The 17,762-nt window shown below is 33.8% G+C and overlaps 2 protein-coding genes across 2 annotated transcripts; both read right to left on the bottom strand.

Annotated features, from left to right (window-relative positions):
• Positions 1 to 3,391: 3,391 nt before the first annotated feature.
• LOC115707054 (GBF-interacting protein 1-like) lies at positions 3,392 to 10,915 on the bottom strand. Its single transcript, XM_030634877.2, has 10 exons — positions 10,388 to 10,915; positions 9,524 to 9,567; positions 8,535 to 8,661; positions 7,730 to 7,859; positions 6,183 to 6,742; positions 5,684 to 6,014; positions 5,181 to 5,445; positions 4,891 to 4,983; positions 4,009 to 4,467; positions 3,392 to 3,877 (listed from the first exon to the last, which is right to left on the bottom strand). The coding sequence occupies exons 1-10, from the start codon at positions 10,560 to 10,562 to the stop codon at positions 3,539 to 3,541; spliced, it is 2,523 nt and encodes an 840-aa protein (XP_030490737.2). The 5' UTR covers positions 10,563 to 10,915; the 3' UTR covers positions 3,392 to 3,538.
• Positions 10,916 to 12,149: 1,234 nt separating this feature from the next.
• LOC115707052 (protein Brevis radix-like 2) lies at positions 12,150 to 16,949 on the bottom strand. The gene is made up of 5 exons (XM_030634876.2): positions 15,906 to 16,949; positions 15,413 to 15,780; positions 13,878 to 14,013; positions 13,057 to 13,448; positions 12,150 to 12,681 (listed from the first exon to the last, which is right to left on the bottom strand). Exons 1-5 carry the CDS (start codon positions 16,026 to 16,028, stop codon positions 12,603 to 12,605), a joined length of 1,098 nt encoding a protein of 365 aa, XP_030490736.1. The 5' UTR covers positions 16,029 to 16,949; the 3' UTR covers positions 12,150 to 12,602.
• Positions 16,950 to 17,762: the final 813 nt, after the last annotated feature.

Genomic DNA, 17,762 nt, shown 5'->3' with positions numbered 1-17,762 from the left:
ATCACACACTATATGGAATTTAATGACCAAATTGGGTACCCCTCCCCTACTCTCAACCAAGTAATAAAAACTTCTTTATTAAAAAAAAATTACTCTAATATATTTCCATCATAAAAAAAAGATAGAAAACAATTGTCCCACACTAAAGAATCTTTCATCAAAAATATTCTTTCATATTGACGTAGAAACAGTCTCCACTCCACTAAGTATATGTATATATTGTTTATACATTAGCTTAATTAATTGGTAATTGGTATACGTATTATGGTAATCATGGTCTTAAAATAGAAATTAGCTAGACTAGTGGGGAACAAATACTAGCTAGCTTAGTTTGGTTTATCGTACTAAACATATATATAATCACTTTTTTTTATTTTCACATAGTACTATTTATTGCAGTCATATCATAAAATTGATCAACCTTTGAAATCATTATTCTTCTACATATGACGTTCATTATTATTATATAAGTGGATATAGCAATTATACTTAAGATATGGACGAAACCGTTAAAAATGATTTATTTCTTCAGCTTTTGTTTTTTTGTACATGATAACATATAAATCGATTTTTGTCCCTACGCATACAATTAATGAGATTTTCTTCTAAGCCATTTGATTTTGTGTTATAGCCGTAAAGGAATTCACAGTCAGCAAAATAATTTCCATATATTTAGAGAGAGAATTTTCTAAATTTTGATCATTTGATATTCGTACTAAAACACTATCTAATTGAAGGTGGGGTATGGTGGCTTCCACAAGGGATAAATATAATTAATTCACATCAATTTTCCCATTTCTTTCTTTCTTTTCATCATTTTCTTCGTGCGTGTTTGAGTTCATTTCTTATTCGAATTTTCAAGTCTTTTAATCATTTATATATATGTATATTATTAATCAAGGTTTATATTAAATAACCACGTGTTACGTAAACACGTAGTGTGGTGGGAATTAAGATCATACGTGAAAAATTAGTATTTCATAATGTATTAAGCCAATCTAAATGTGTCAACTCAATTAACTACTTTTTTAAAAAAAATACTATTAACCATGTAGATAATTTTTTTTTCTTAAAATACTCTCAAATAATTGTATCATATTTAGATTGGTTTAATACACTGTAGTATAATACTTTTTAAAAGAAGATCTTTATTCGTGTAGTGGTAGGAAAACTTTTATTGTCCACCCAAGGATTCGACTCTTACCCAAGCCTTCAATTGTGAGGGATTATGTTTGGTCCTGAAAAGTTAACTTGATGTACTATCTTTAGAAAATAATTAACCCTCATGTGTAAGTAGAGATGACCAAGTAAAATAAAATAAAGAATAAGGCTCATATAATTAATACATAATTCTTAGGATTACTTTGGAACTAAGGAGGGAGACAGAATTTATTTTTTCCAAAAAAAAAAGAAAAGAAAAGAAAAAAATTATATATATTAAATAAATATACAATTGACTCCACTTAATTAATGTCACACCACCCACCGTCCATAGACCATATAGCCTACCATATATACCATGGAATAGTATTTGAAATAAATAATGGTGGAAATTGAGGTCCATTAGCTATATATTTCATAATTTGTACTCTATTGTAGGGGTCACCTCCAAAACTTAGCCCTATTGAAACCCCTACTACATTGGTTTGCCCTTTTTCTCATAATTGTGTTAGTCCAATTACTTGGTACAGGATTCATGCTATAATTTGTAAGATTTTCATTTGAATAATTATAATTGATATTATCATTAATCATTCTTAAATATTGTAAATTCCAATAAATTTTATGAGGAGGTTGTTTGATGAAAGTATTAGTCAAAATACAATGTGAAACAACCACAACTCTTAAAAGGAGTACCAATTCAAAGCCATTATATTTTACTTTCCTTACTAAAAGTTCCTTTTAATTTTTAACAAATATGAAATTTAAAGTCATTTTTTCTTTTGAATATCTCTCACACTTCTTCAATCCTACCAACCTTTTTTTTTTCCCCCTTAAATGCTTAAAATTTATAGTAATCAGTTATAGAACTTAGATTTATGTTAATTAGTGGAATGACACGTTTATTTTACAGAAATTTAGGTGATTTGTCAATTTGCTAAATTTCAGATAACGTAAATGGTGTAAAGAAGGCTGTTTCGATTTTGTTACCACTTCCAAGCAAACGGCTATTTCCGTACAAAATGTACGGAATACATGCTTAAAGTGGTCCTAAACCTTTTATCAACCGTAGCACTTTAACGATCCCAAAATAAATATATATAAATAGAGAGCGTCCAAATTAAAACTTGCACGAGCAGCCAACTACTCATTTTCTTTTTCCTCTTTTTTTTTTCTTCGTAAAAAAAAAAAAGGAGAAAGAATATATATAATTTTCTACCCTTTATCGTGAAATTTATTTTAAATTGAAGAATTATATAGAGAGCATGCGTAGGCAAGGACCACCACCACCACCAACGACTGACTGACAAACTGTCAGGCCCTACCATGCACGTGCGTCCTAGCATATGCCATTTTTCCAAATCTCTTGCTCTGTATTCTATGTCTCTCTCTTTCTCTAGCTAGGCTTCCATGATTACTAGTAGAGGGCCATTTATGACATCCAATTCTATTTCACAACTACAAGATGTATTCATTAAGAAATTTTAATACATTATGAGACAACTAATTACACATGCAATCATATATTTAATAGTAATACTCGTTTGTTACTTGTAAGAATATTATAATCAATAAAGGAGATATGATATAGTATAATGGTAACTTAGAAAGCAACACTGAAATTGTAAACGTTAGTTGACTTAGGTAGCTTGCAACCTAAACCAAGGGGGGCTTTAGAAGTTAGCCTTGTAATCATTCATTGCTTTCGAAGGCAACAAGCATGGATGGGTAATTAGTATAAAGAATGAAATGATTACCAAGAAGTGGAAGTGAAAGTAAAAGTGAAAGGCCTCGTGGGGGCTTGGGCCTCTCTCACTCAAACCTGTGAAATCATGAATGAAAAATCTAAGAAATACAAAAAAGAAAAAACACAAAGGGTCTGCAATCCCAATATATACGATCTTCATAAGGGATCTTTAAAAAATGACAGCATACCAAGACACTTTATTAGATTACACTCATGTGGTACCACCAAAGAGAAAAAGGATACAAGAATCAGAATGAAGCTGAAAATAGGATACAAATTAAGACCAGCGTGATTTGGAAAGAGAAACATGGACAACAACAAGCCTACTTTTTTAATACAGCCAAATTGTTGAGAATGTTTTGAGAGTTAACTTGGGTCTATGTATAGTTGCAAAATCATACTTTTTTATATTTTTGTTATATTTATGAATGTAAACTCAACAGGGCTTTGGATAAATATTCTTTTAAGCAGATGAAACAAAAAGAAGCTGAATAGCGCTGATGCATTATAATTAGAAAATTATAAGTCCTTCATTTCACAGAGAGGGGAAAAAGGATTGAAAAAAAAAAAAAAACTTATATAGCTACTTCACAATCCCTTACAACCCAGGGGTTAGACATATATTCGTTTTCAGAAGTTGGTTGTCCAATTGATATGACCCAGTTGAGGCTGCTGATATGCACCAACCTGTGCACCAGGAGCAGCAGCAGCCACCCCAACACCGACATTGCCACCCATTGCAGGGCCTAGATGATGTGGATTAGCGATTGCAGTAGGTTGAGAAGGGTGGTACAAACCTGGAAACTGCATGTGGGACGACTGTGCTGCAGCCGCATTGAAGGAAGCATGACCAGTATGAGATGGCATATAAGCAGCATGAGGAGATTGCCCGGGCATGTTGTAGTATGGAGTGGATTGCAGACCTGGAAGCTCCCTTGGGTTCTGGATCCAGATCTCAGATGTCTCAGCCTGTCACACCAAGTAACATAATAAACTAAGTTAATGATGAATTTTAACAACGTGGTCAGCAATTGCAAACATATTGCAACCAATAAAATTTAAAGCCATGAGAACTCTAGCTAGCATTATTTGTTTCACACCTGTGGATTTGGAACATAAAGATTGCAGTCTTTGTATTTAATGCGTGATGAGTCTTCATGCCCAGAGGCTCCCCCGACGACACCAGGATTGCTGATAGCATAGCCATTTGGATTAGAAAAATTTCCAAACCCTGTTGGACTGCCAGCAGGGACAGGCTTATACTGTTGAACTCCATACTTTAGGCTGTTGGCATTAAGATGGGTACCACCACCAGGCATCAGCACATAACTGTTTCCGTTGGATGGGTGCGGATATGCAGGGTTATTGGAATAACCAGGCATGGCCATTGGTGGAACATAAACTTGAGGAGGCAAATACTGCCGATATGGTATCAGATTTGCAAAATGTGAAACATGAACTGATGGGTACATCTGTGGTACAGGAGGTTGTTGCTGTGGTTGCTGTTGTACCATGGCAATTGTTGATGAGGGAACATTGGGATTATGAGAGCTCAACGCCTACAGTCGAAGACAGTACACAATTCAGTCACAACCAATTCATGTTGTTACAAATATGCATGAAGACATGTACATACATGCATAACCAGATACATTACACCAATACACTGCATACGCTATCCTAACACATAACATTTAAACGCAGAAAAAAAATTAATTAGAGCAAAACAACACGACTTTAAGGCAGCAAACGAGCAAAACTAAAATTTCACCAAGAATTTTAAATAGATATAGGAGAAAAACCTTTTTTTCTTTCCAACAAGAATTTTATTTAGAACTCCAAAAAGGAAATTAGAAAGAAGTAAAAGTGTAAAACAAAACAGAATATAATTGTAAGCTAATCAAACCAGTAGAGAAATTGGCTTTACCATGCTGAAAGTAGCTAAAGTATTGATTATAACACATCAAACAAGAAAAACTTACCTCCTGATGCGATGGTAGGGCTTGTCCTCTCATGGCTTCCTCCATTGCAGGTCTGAAATATGGAATATCATAACCGGACTGGGGATCATAAGCCTGCTTGTAAAACAGCATGAATTAGAAAAACCTTAGGCAAGACATGATAATTATGTTCTTAAATATAAGCATCTGATCATCACTAAGACAAACAAAAAACCTGTTTCCAATTGACTAACAACAAAAGATGGTACATTTGATCAAGATCAAGGATCATCTTTTACACAAAAAAAATTACAAGTCTGAACAATGCTCACCGAGAAACCAGGTAATTCTGGATGATCTGGCTGCTGCTGTGACTCTGAAGGGGTATAGGATGGACTGTTGTCTTGAACCAATCCAATATCTGAATAACTATCCAAATTTGGAGGACTCGAGGACTCTTTCTTATCTGCCAATTGATCGTCAGACACTGCACCTGATGTTTGAGAATCAGATTCAGAATTTCTGTTTTTCTCATCAATCAAATCCACTTGCTTGCTGCTAGAAGCCTCATCAGTAATTGACTCAGGAGCCGACAAACTGCAACAAATTATCATATAAAACGGGTATACATTTAATAATACACAAAATACCTTATTTCTGACAGACTTTTAACTTGTGGTAGAGTGTCTCAAACATTTAAATTATTTCTGGCAGACTTATAAAAGTAACTTAATGTTTGAGTTTAACATTCCCAAATATTCAAATTTTGGACTAAACAAATTCCAATAGTCTAAAAATGACCATAAAACAGAAGAAACATAGGGATCACACCAACCTTGCAGCATGTTCGTCATTTGCCTCCACCGCTGCACTTCCTGCTTGAAAGCCATTAACCAGATCGTGAGACGAATCAAAATCTTTTCCAAAGCTGCCAAAGGTCAGATGACAACGGTCTGTCTCAGGGACTCTAATATGTTGTGCAATGATGACATTCTGATTTTCATGTATGTTTACTCTTGAAAGCTGATCATGCACCTTAGAATCATCTAAGTCTTTTGAATTGTGAGCAGGAGGAGTAGCAGATTTTGTGGGTGTTCCAATCACACCAGGGCCATTTAGGCTTGGCTTTTGACTTGATTTAGGCTTCCACTCCTTATTTTGGGAAGCTGCACGAAAACACATGGTTCATATTCTACCTAATTTATAAACATGTATGAATGGGGGCCTATTATTAGCCAACACAATACTTCAGAACACATACTATGTGCAAAAACACACTTTTTAGAACATATATAAACACATTGTTTGCATATAAACATTATTTCAAGATTTACCTTTCTGATGACCTACGGGTTGTTGGTGTGGCTGCCTGTTACCATAATGACTTAATAATGATCTGCTAACAGACATGCTAGGGATAATGGATTCATGGGTTTGACTAAGTTCATCCTTTTTAGATATCGTATTGAAAGACTGTAAAGATTCTGTAGCACCCTCCCCTCCCAAAATTGAATTTGGTAAAGAACTTCCAGCTACAGACTGCTTGGAGTTGTCAGAAGACTGTCGGCGAACACCCACCACCCCAACTTCACGCTTAATAGCACCAACAGAACCAGAAGATCTAGAATCAGGAGATGGCACATGAACGGGATCTGTGGAAGAGGAATACACCCCTATGGCAGAGCTGCTTGATGCCACCATTGCAGGCTGCGATCGCGGATTGTTAGCTTTCCCTGCCTGAACAACCCGCTTTTCCTCAGATACTTCTTTTCTGGCAGAGCCACTAGAATCAATATCTTGGACAATTCTAAAATGGGAATCAAACGATTTATTCAAACCCTGAGATAAAATCCTGCCATCAGAGAGTTTCTGACTGCTTGAACTGCCAATTGAACTGACAACAGAAGAAATAAGTAGTTATCATGTAACAGCCCCCCAAATGTTTAAGACGATTTGAAAACAAATAAATCAAATCATACAGAAAAAAAAAAAATTGAAAGGATAACAAAATCAAAGGCATAATAGGAAAGTGGCCTTCAAAGATTGATGTGATAAATCACATTAATAGAAAATTCAACATAGGTAGTTTCAGGTTCATGCTCAATCAAATATCCTCTGGAGCATGACATGTTTTAACAAAGGACAGTAACAAACCTTACCTAACTAAGTCTCTTCCTTCCATTTATGCTTACCAGGCTCCCAAGAAACAAAGTTCATGGGTAATTTTTTTCAACATTTAGATAAGTTTAGACCGAAAAAACCATAAACGACGTGCCAAATACAAACATCACAAAAGAAGAACTAGAAAAACACAAGTACACACAAATGACAATGACAAAAACTTTAACCCATATATCAACAAAAAGAGGTACCGTAAGTTGAAATCTGGTAATAATAATGAATTCTATACACAGTCGCAGATCCTACTTGATAATTAACACTTTTATATAAACTACATCTCATTTGACAAAAACTGTCAAATTTACTTAGATTTTAAATATGTGTGAACAAGTCACAACAGGTCAAGAACACAGGGTCTTCTAAACACAAAAATGCACTTAGATATCTGTAATTAAATGTCTGTAAACGATATGAATCTTTAAGCAGCTCAAGTTCAGGCAATATTAGGACATTTTAATAGAATTTTCTATTCTTTACCATTTTGTCAAAACTAACGAGTATCATTCCAATACTTTATCTAAGGATAATAGGCCTTCTAGCCTCTAGGACTTACTCAGCTGGTTGTATAAAAAAATTTAACTCCGTAAAAATATGTTGCTTATTTTAAGACTAACAAATTAAATGATATTGCAGTAAAACACAACTAGGCATTCTTCAAATAAAAGAAAAAGTAAGTTAGCACAGAAATGTAATGACATACCCCTTCCCAGAACCACTAGACACGTTCTCAATGGTTGATGTTGCAGCAGGCATTACCACTGGCTTTGACTCTTTATTGATATTTCTATTAACTCTGTTGTCTCTCACAACACGAAACTCTTTGCTAACTCCTGCATAAAATATGATTATGTGTCAAACAATTGAAATAACATCATACAGAGCAATTGGCGAGATTCCCTAACAAACAATAAGTTCCTTGAAAAATTCAAGCAAAATTTAAATGAAAACAATTAACAATGAAGGAATATCTTGAACAAAAAGAGTTCAACAAGACAACGATTAAATTATACTACAAAGAAAATTACAAATAAAAACAAACAAACAAAAAGGATCAAGAAATAACTTAAACAGAAACAGGTCACTGTCTACTAAGCTATTTACATGTATATAAAGATTAACCTTTTTTTGACACTGGGAGAGGGGGATTCGAACTAGAAACCTCCTATATATGAGAAGAAGTTTGAAACCACTAGGCTATGTCTATGACCATAAGATTAACTCTTTTTTGATTAACAAGAAAAAAACTTGACATAAATAAGGGAAAGTGGAGTAACATCTCAAATTGAAGAACAATAATTTAAAAAAACTTTTCAGGTTAACTTAAACAATTTATTAGTGCGAGAATCCTTCAAAAGAAACCAGATAAAAACGCACATAGTGAGACCTTTGGCTATGTACTATGTAATGCCAGGTCAAGAAAAGTTTAAAATGATATATATGTATATATATACGTAATACATAAATACAGTTGTATTTAGATTAGTATTTAAACACTTCCTATTTACCAGGCAAAGCATTCCGAGAGTAGCCTCCTCTGCGAGAATTACGATCAGAATGTGTATTTGCTTTCACTTCTTGACCTACTGGCTCAGAATGTCTCCGTGGCTCCGTTGAACCTTCATACCCTACACTCTAAATCCACAAGCATGAATATAACATCCATCAGTAAAACATCATCAACATTCCTAAAGCACATTTTTCTTCACCAATTTGCAGATATTGTCATTTATGATGCCTACCAAACAACAAACATATGCAATTATCATATGTTAGAAAATCAATGAGACACCAAAAGAAAACATTTGCTTGCTAAACTAAACCTTCATATCATTTTACTATCAACTAAACAAAGAAACAAAGATGTTTTTTTCCCACTTTACTCCCAACATTGCTCATTGTCTATAACCAGAAGTGTTTGAAAGTGGCATAAATTTCCCTAGTCCAGCAAACAAAGAAAAACTTGAAATGAATATGTCGATAAACTAAAAAATTATGTCCATAGTGTATCAACTCTAGACAGTGAAAATATATATGTAGTTAAAACACAAAGCTTAAAAAACATTACCAAAAAAAATTGCAATTTTGGCCATGGCAGTTTGACCAATAAAACTCCCAGTAGCCCCAAAGTTTATGAGTCTATGGGGATTCGAACCTTACAAAGCACTTTCCAACACTCCTTACAACTAGATAACCCCATAAAAACCAATTCATATGAAGACATTAACAGAAGTTACTCTGATTCTTTTAAATATAACGGCAGATATACAGGCCCCAACCCGACTGGTCCCAAAGGGGATACTCCACAAAGGTTAGCTAAGCCATCAATTTGTTGTTTCTTTTTCAAAGGAACCACTAAAAAGTGCTTCTGATGTTTACATTAGAATGTCCAGCACATAATCATGCAAAATACAGTCTAATTCCAATATAGAAGCATGAAATCTTGATACAGTAATAACATAATGTAGTAATTCTGATTTAGAAATGCATAATTTACCTCTTTTTTCTTGTCTTTTTTTCTTTTCACCTCGTGAAATGGGTCTGAGGTAAATCAGGGGAACAATGTCAGAATTCAGCAATTAAAAAGTTACATTAATGTTTTTTTAAAGGCATAAACGTATGCAAGAAATAAACTAACAAATGATGAAAAGAAACAGTGTGAATATAAATTCCATGGTACCATTTGCGAGTGCGACATGCTTTAAATAATCTCTACATACAGAAGAAATTTACAGTACAGACGGAAAAAGTTGAGTTCACAAAAGAAATGCAATGAATTCATAAATGGGTGGGTGGTCACAAATGATGACTCACAAATAAGTGATAACCTCCAATCCAAGAAGAGGCACAAAACGAAAAAAAAAATGACAGCAAAGAACTAACAAAACTCGAATCATTCCCAACATATATCCTTACACATATAGCACAATGCGACCAAACACAGCCAGTAAGCAGAGTAATATCATAATTATGCAACAAAAATGTAACTGCAAGCTGGGACATAATTAAACAGCTAAAATACTAAAGCCATTTATTTTGCATGAATCGTCACAACAACCCCCACATTAAGAAAAATCAGAATTATTCAACCCTATAGACCCATGGGGAAAGAACCAAAAAATTGTCTTACAATCCAGACTTAAAATTAATTTACAGAAACCTAAGTATGTAAGCAAAATATATAACCAGCTCGACAGTCAAAATGCATTACTCATGGACATGTAAACAAAAGGCTCAGGAATCCCAATAACCGGCTGAAACGCAAATAAGAGTTAAAAAAAAAAAAGAGAGCCCATTATCCAAAACCGAGGGGGGAAAAGTCAAAATTATGTTCTTTAAAGAGAAAAGTGTAAAGGCGCACCTTGGTTTAGCAATTTCTGAGTGGTTTCATTAGGATCCATGTTGGTTTCTTTAAGCGCCCAGTATATTTCAATATCAGAGTGATTACCCACAACTTCTTTGATGGATTGGATGGTTTTGCGTACTCCCGCCGAGAGTATCTGAGGCCCAACTTCGATTCGCGAGGCAGAGACCATATCTTTCTCGCTCGCGCGCTCGTTGGTTTCCCTTCCAAATACAAAATAGAAGAAAAGACAAAACAATATATATCTATATATAAAAAAAGAAAATCAAAACCCTAACGCAACCGAAGAAGACGATGAAGATAAAAGCAAGGCTAGGGTTTTGTGAAGCATTCGAAGAAGAAAGAGAGGAAAAGTGGGGGAAGGTTGGAAGCGAGGGTTTTGAAAAACGTTACTACTACTACTTACTACTTAAGACTACCAAGTAGAACCACTCTAAGCAGTTTTCTTTCTTCTCTTTTAATTGGTTTAATTGTCAGAATTGGGAAACACCAATTTATCTTAATATTACAATTAACGTAATTATAACCCTAATTTCTCCATTAAGTCCAATCTTATTAATACTGAATTTACCCGAATTGGCGACCGTTAATTGGTTTCCACGGCCCATTTACTCATATTTCGGCCCATTTAGCAAGCGCTTGGTCCAGTTCGAAACTAAATAAATCACTTAGCTAATGACTTAAGGAATTTTTTCATAATTAACCCCCATTTTTAAATATTTTTATGGATTAGAATTATTTTTAACAAAAATATAAACCGTTGTTTTTTTTACGTTATTTTCACAAAAATATTTATACTACTGTTTGATATTGTTTCTATAAATATAGTTAAAAAAATTCTTAAAAAATTATAATTTATATTCCGTATATCAATAAAAAAATAGAAAAAATATGACAACATGGATTTAATGATTTATTGAGTTATTAATCAAAATACAATCATTTAGCTTTAAAAAGAATACAATCATTCCGATTGTGCATGCTTTCAATAATTTCCTCATTTCTGAATGTTTGGCATAGATCCACTAGCTTCTCGTTTGGAAATTAAAAATATTTTTGTATATATGGATCAAAACAAAATTTAATTACATGATTATCGTATTCTGATTGTACAATTTTTTTCCAATATATTTTTATTTTTGTTGTAATTAAGTCATTAAATAATGGGATATATAAAAAAAATATGGAAACTTAATTGTACTAAATATAATATTTAAAAAATTTAAATAAGTTAAAAATATAAGATAAATCATCATAAATAAAAAAAAAATATCATGAAAAAAAAAAACTTAAAAATCCATATATAAATTTTATTTTAATATAATCAAAATTAATTTTTTTTAATGAAAAAATCAATTTCAAAAATATAATACATTTGATTTCTGTAGTTTATGCTTCAAACAAAGAGAAAAAAAAAATTAAAACATTAAATACATGATTTAAAAAGACATTTATAATAATATAACACACCCATAAAAAAACTAAAAATACAAAAAACTGAAAAGAAAAAAAATGAGTAAAGCTAAATGTGTTATATTTAAATAAAAGATTTTAAATTTCTTAAATAATTGAGGACTTGACTGAAAAGAAAAAATAAAGAAGATAATTGAAAATTTTGCAATAGACAATTAAAAGATTACATGCCAAATTGACATAACGAAAACTTCCAATAACAAAACCGTAGCAATTTTACTTTTCCCAAATACTATATATAAACCGTAGGGGAAAAAAAACTGACAGTACTCACCGCTTAACTATAGGCAATCACAACAATAGGCTTTATTCAATTGTACAACAATATTATTTATAGTTAAAAAAAAAACAAAGATTTATATATTTCATCTACTGACACGGACAGTTCATGTTTATAAATCAGATAAAAAGTTGATGAAATATCCCCACTATGAATTAAATTTCACTATCACAAAGTTAACATTTGCCACCATCTTCATTTCCCCCCACCTGTTCAGGCTTACCTATATGCACAGATATTATTATGACTTGCACGGCATCATCTCCACTAAAGAAAACAAAAATAACCCAAGAAAAAATAAACATAATTCACAATGATTTATGATATGCTCAACTAAATAAAAGTAAGAAAATTAGGGCACGTTGACATATGATTGCTTTGTTTCTTCATTTGCTTCTAAAAATGATTTTTTGATGATGCCCACTCAGTCTCACATGTCCATGTCTAAAATGACGTAAGTTACAAGTATTGTTCCTGTATCCTGGCTTTGTTTTCTTCCCACCATAACCTTGCGTGCATTTCGCTGAACTTTTCTCGGCTGCATGACATAATTCATACACCAAAATAAATAACTTGTACTAGTCTGTTTCCTATTTGATAATGCAAAAAACAATAAATGGAGAGAAAAAAAGAAAAGCCAAATGGCTGAAATGGAATATTATGCGGGGTGAGTTTTAGTTTCTGATGACAATGATAAAATTTCTGAGTTCTACTTTTGTGGAAAGTAAAACAAGTAAAAGTGGAACAATAGACTACATAAAAGTGAAGAGTAATCTCAAAAGCTATTGTTGTTTAAATTATAACATCATAATCCTTACTGTAGCAAAAATATTTTAACAGCTCACCTTTTAATTCATAGATGATACCAATTCAAAATTCTATCATAATCAAAATAGTGTGAGCAACTACTAACCTGAACCTCACACGTCTAAGTTCCCGAGTGCCACCTGGTTGTGCTCTGACAGTGATGTAGACTCCTGGTTCATCCTGTTCGACCCATTCGGTCTCCATGTCACTGGCATTGCTCATAGAGAGCTCCCCTGAGCGATCTGCCTCTCTCGATGAGCTAGTCCTTGCAGATTCATCGACTGAAGATGTCTCAGTCTTCATCCCACTAATGCTGGAAAGTTTAGGTGTAGAAGCTAATGCCCCTGGATCATTGTAGTGGTGGGATTGCATGAGGTTGTGCTCAAGAGACTCTGATGAAGAGTAGCTTATCCCCAATTGGTGAAAGTTGCGAGGTAAGCGTTCTTTGCCCAGAGGAGGAGTCATAGGGCTGTCCCTAACAGACTCAATCTTAGGGCTCTGAAAGATTAAGAGAGATTTAAACATCAATCCATCCAGAAAGTGAACCATGATCATTAATGACATATGAAAACTAATTATTCAATTTGCTAATTCTTCACTCTTCAAGAAAATAATAAAGATCTTGTTTGTATAAAGCTATCCATCAGTACTACATGTTTCAAGTCCATGTGCAACATATGACATATATGATCTTCCTTGACAGTTCAAACAGTTACAAGCATCTCTATATTGTATTAAAGAAAATATATATACAAAAGTGTAATATTAGATTTTGATTTTTTAAGAGTTTAATTTCAAAAAAAATATTAGATTTTGATTTTATTCAAATAAAAAATATTAGCTTTTGATTATTTTCAAAAAATATATATATTAGCCTTTGATAAGTGATAACACATTTTGCAAAGGTAAACAAATATGTATATTTACCTCTTGTTCAGATCTAGGTGGGGTTGGAAGTGGGACTGCTTGGTGATTGAACATCTGAACGTTGTATAATTCCATGACCTTGTCATAGTTTTCTGCCCACCATCTTTGTGCTTGCCATTTATTGAACAATTCTCGGCTGATGAAATTAGAAGATGATCATTAGAAACCCCACTCATGATCTATTCAAATAAAATCATTCACATAAGAATGCTAGAGTTCTATTTGCAAGTTTCATGAATTGACTAATCAAAACAAGAGAAATCTTTCCATCTTTCTTTGCCAAGATGCGAAGAGGCTTTGGCCTAGTTTGAAACAAAGGATTGGCCCTTCGAAGAGTGGGATATCTCCAAAAATTATCGAAAAGGAAGCAGCTTGATAATAATAGCTAATAGCTATGTCATGCATAATTCAGTTGCTCCATCCAAGCAAAACATGGAAGCAAAAGACACACCAATTATTTTATTTGAAAATTTCAATTATTATTCCAATCAACCAGTGGTAATCAAGCCGTGTCTTCATACTTTCATCTAAACATGGCATGAGCCAGTAAGAAAGCAAAACAGAATACAACAGACTGGATCTGTATTCCATATAAATCTAAAGAGTAAATTCCCACAGTTATAGAGCCAAAGGCAGTAATGGTGTGTGTGGTGCACATAAATCCCACACACACAGGCACTAAAAGCAGGTGAGTAGCAGTGTCTCCAGTGCAACAAAACACAGTTATTCTTTACAAATACTATTGAACATTGATCACTGTGTACAAACACTGCTTCAAAAAGTTGCCCTGAATCAAGTTCTCAAGCAGCATAAAACTTTCTCGTACAGAAATCCTTGTTTATAGTTTAAACTTTTTGAATAATTCCGCTCTACCATATTCTACCAAAATACTCATTGTTCTCTCTCTCTCTCTCTCTACTTTTTCTTCAATCTCTTTTTTTTTTTTTTGGTAAGTTGGACAACTACTAACTGTTCAATCATAGAGGTGAATGATAAGAATTCACCCCTTGGTGACAGATAGCACACTTTATTGGAAATAGTAATACAACAAAAGCTGCAAAGTACTAAACTTGTCTGCAGTACGTAAGGTAAGACCCACACAAGGGCCACCCACCAACAGCAAAACAAAGATGAATGCCTTAGATATTATTTATTTCACGTGCTATTTCAGTGTCAGCCTCTTTAATCTTTACAGTAAGTGAGAAAATGCAAATACAGAAGGACAATACCACAACGGTTCAACATCACAATTAAAACATACTGTTAACACTTTCTATTAATAAGAAAGTCAAAACTCAAAACCAATGGTAGAAAATGACGTAATTGATCAAAGAATAGAAATTTGTGTAAATCACAACCACAACTCCAACATCACAACCAAATCATAGGCATAAGCATGTGAGTTCAATTCAATCAAAACATTTTGGGAGGTGGGTGGGGACTTCTATTCAAAACTAGATAAATCAATTACCAAACAACAGGAAATGAGAGAGAGAGAGAGAGAGAGAGAGAGTGAGAGAGTGAGAATTGAGTACCTGAACCGAATGCGCTTGAGGTCATTTCCTCCCTGAGGCAATGAAACAAACGTTATGAGGACACCAGGCTCCACTTGAGCAACCCATTCCTTAGGCTCGTCTTCCTCCATGAACACAACTGACTCGGTTCGTCCGCTCACAGAAGCCGGTGTCCCTTCTCCACTAGAAAGCCCTTTCAACCTTGATTCCATTTCTTTACCCCAAACCCTTGGCGTAGAATTTGAGCTCCCTGCTCTCTTGTACCCACAATGGAACCTTGCCGAGTCCGAAGCCGCATCAGAATCAGCACAGTTTCGGTTATTCGATGACCCAGAACAGGGCTTGCAATTCTTGTAAGCCCCTGAAGCCTTCAACGCTATATCTTTAATCTGAAAACAAACAAATTCAATATCAAGTAGCTTACTTTGGATAAAAAAAAAATTCTTAGTTCGGATTCAACTACATTTTCTCGGGAACCAAACGAGACCAGGAAAGTTTTAATTTTATTTTTTACCTGAGCAGTAAGATTCTTGATGGCATGCTTTGACCTGGGAGTCCCACCCACCGGATCTTCTTCTCCTTTATGTTGCAGAGATCCATTGTTGAGTTGTTTCGAGCAAGCTATACACGTCAACATCTATGATTATTCTTCCCTTATGAAATTTACACCCAGATTTGTACGGATCACAGACTTCGGGAGTATGAAAAAGAAGGAAAATAACAGAACCAGAAAACGAGCACTCCTTCGATAAATCGTATAAATTCACAACGACAACAAAAAAAAAAAGCACAAAGCGTAATACAGAGAATGAGAACAAACAAACAAAAAAAAAACGAGCCAGGTGAGAATGAAAACTCTTAACGCTTATAGTGAGGACAAAAGAAAAATAATAGGAGAGAGAGAGAGAGAGAGAGAGATTGAAGAAGCGTCTGAAAGTGACCGTTAAGGGCGGAAGAGAGGAAGATAGTCAAGGCTTGGATCCAAATATGTAGCTTCAAAAACAAAAACCCAGCTGACAAATTCGTAGTCTGGACTCTGAATCTTCGTTTTCGGTTCAAAGACCTGATTTGAGTGAGAAACACGCAGATGGGTGTCTCTCTCTCTCTTTTTGAGTCTTTCTCACTCTGTTTTCTTGAAGCTAAGAAAAGGCATTGAGATTTGGGCAGTAGCAGCAGCGCTAGTAATAACTAACAGCAATAATAATAACAATAAATTATATATATAAATAATAGTAGGGGAGTAGGAGGAGGCGCAGGACAGTAGTATTAGGAAATAGGAGTTAGGAGGAGAAAGGTAACGGTGGGCGTGGTGGAGTGAGTGAGTGAGTGAGTGAGTTGGGTTCGGGTGCATGTGGTTTGGAGCCTTCGGAGGAGGGGTGGCGCTATATGCGCTGGACCTCTGTTTTTTGGTGTCTCGTGCGCCACTCAACTCAAGACTGGGTCTCTCTCACTCGCACTCGCACACAGGGATGGTACAAATTGAGAGACAGAGAGAGAGAACATTTATTAATACTATTATACTAATTCTAATTAAATAGAGAAAGATGTAAATAGGAAGCTAGTGAACAATGACAGCTCTAATTGTAATTATTATATAGGAAAATGTTTTCATTGCTTTAAAAAGTTGACAATTGTAATAAGGAAAGAATTTAAAAAAAAAAAAAAAAGGATGAGGAGTTTTTTTTTTTTTTTGACAATATTTTGGTTTTGATTATAATATGTAGATTGATGTGTTATGTCAGTTATGGTATTTGAAATGAATACAAAATTCATTTAAAAAAATGAATACAATATTGCTGTTGAGAATAAGATACTTTGTTACATAAGTCCCCCAAAACTTTATCAATTAATTCACACGTTCACGTGGACTTGAATTTATTGGGAAGGTTTATTAATGAGTATTTTATCCATTGTTATTTGTTACATCATTTCGAATACGTAATTTATATAAGGTTGCTTCTCTCCTTTTATTTAAGGGGAAAACAAATGTATATTTTATGTTAGTGAAATAGTGATTGGTTATAGTTCATAAAGAAAAAGAGAGAGACAGAAGAAGAAGAGTAGTTGGTCCCTTTCGTAAAAATTGAAAAGAAAATTAATAATTGGTTGAATATGTATTAATGAATGAAGTATATAAAATTGACTAGCCATATTTTACGAATAATGATATATTGTTTTGCTGCTTCTTACTTTTTATCATTTTAATTTCTAATTCCATATAAACTAACAAATGTTCTTATAAGAAATGACTTCTTAATAATAAAAAAAAATAGCAATATAAGTTACCAGCATTACTATCCAATAATTACAAAACGGGAAGGAAAAAAAGTCATTAACCAAAACTTTCCATAGTTGTCAACTTTGGCCATGA

This window comes from Cannabis sativa, chromosome 1 (genome assembly GCF_029168945.1).
Source record: "Cannabis sativa cultivar Pink pepper isolate KNU-18-1 chromosome 1, ASM2916894v1, whole genome shotgun sequence".
NCBI lineage: Eukaryota > Viridiplantae > Streptophyta > Magnoliopsida > Rosales > Cannabaceae > Cannabis > Cannabis sativa.
This window is presented reverse-complemented; position numbering and strand designations above follow the sequence as displayed.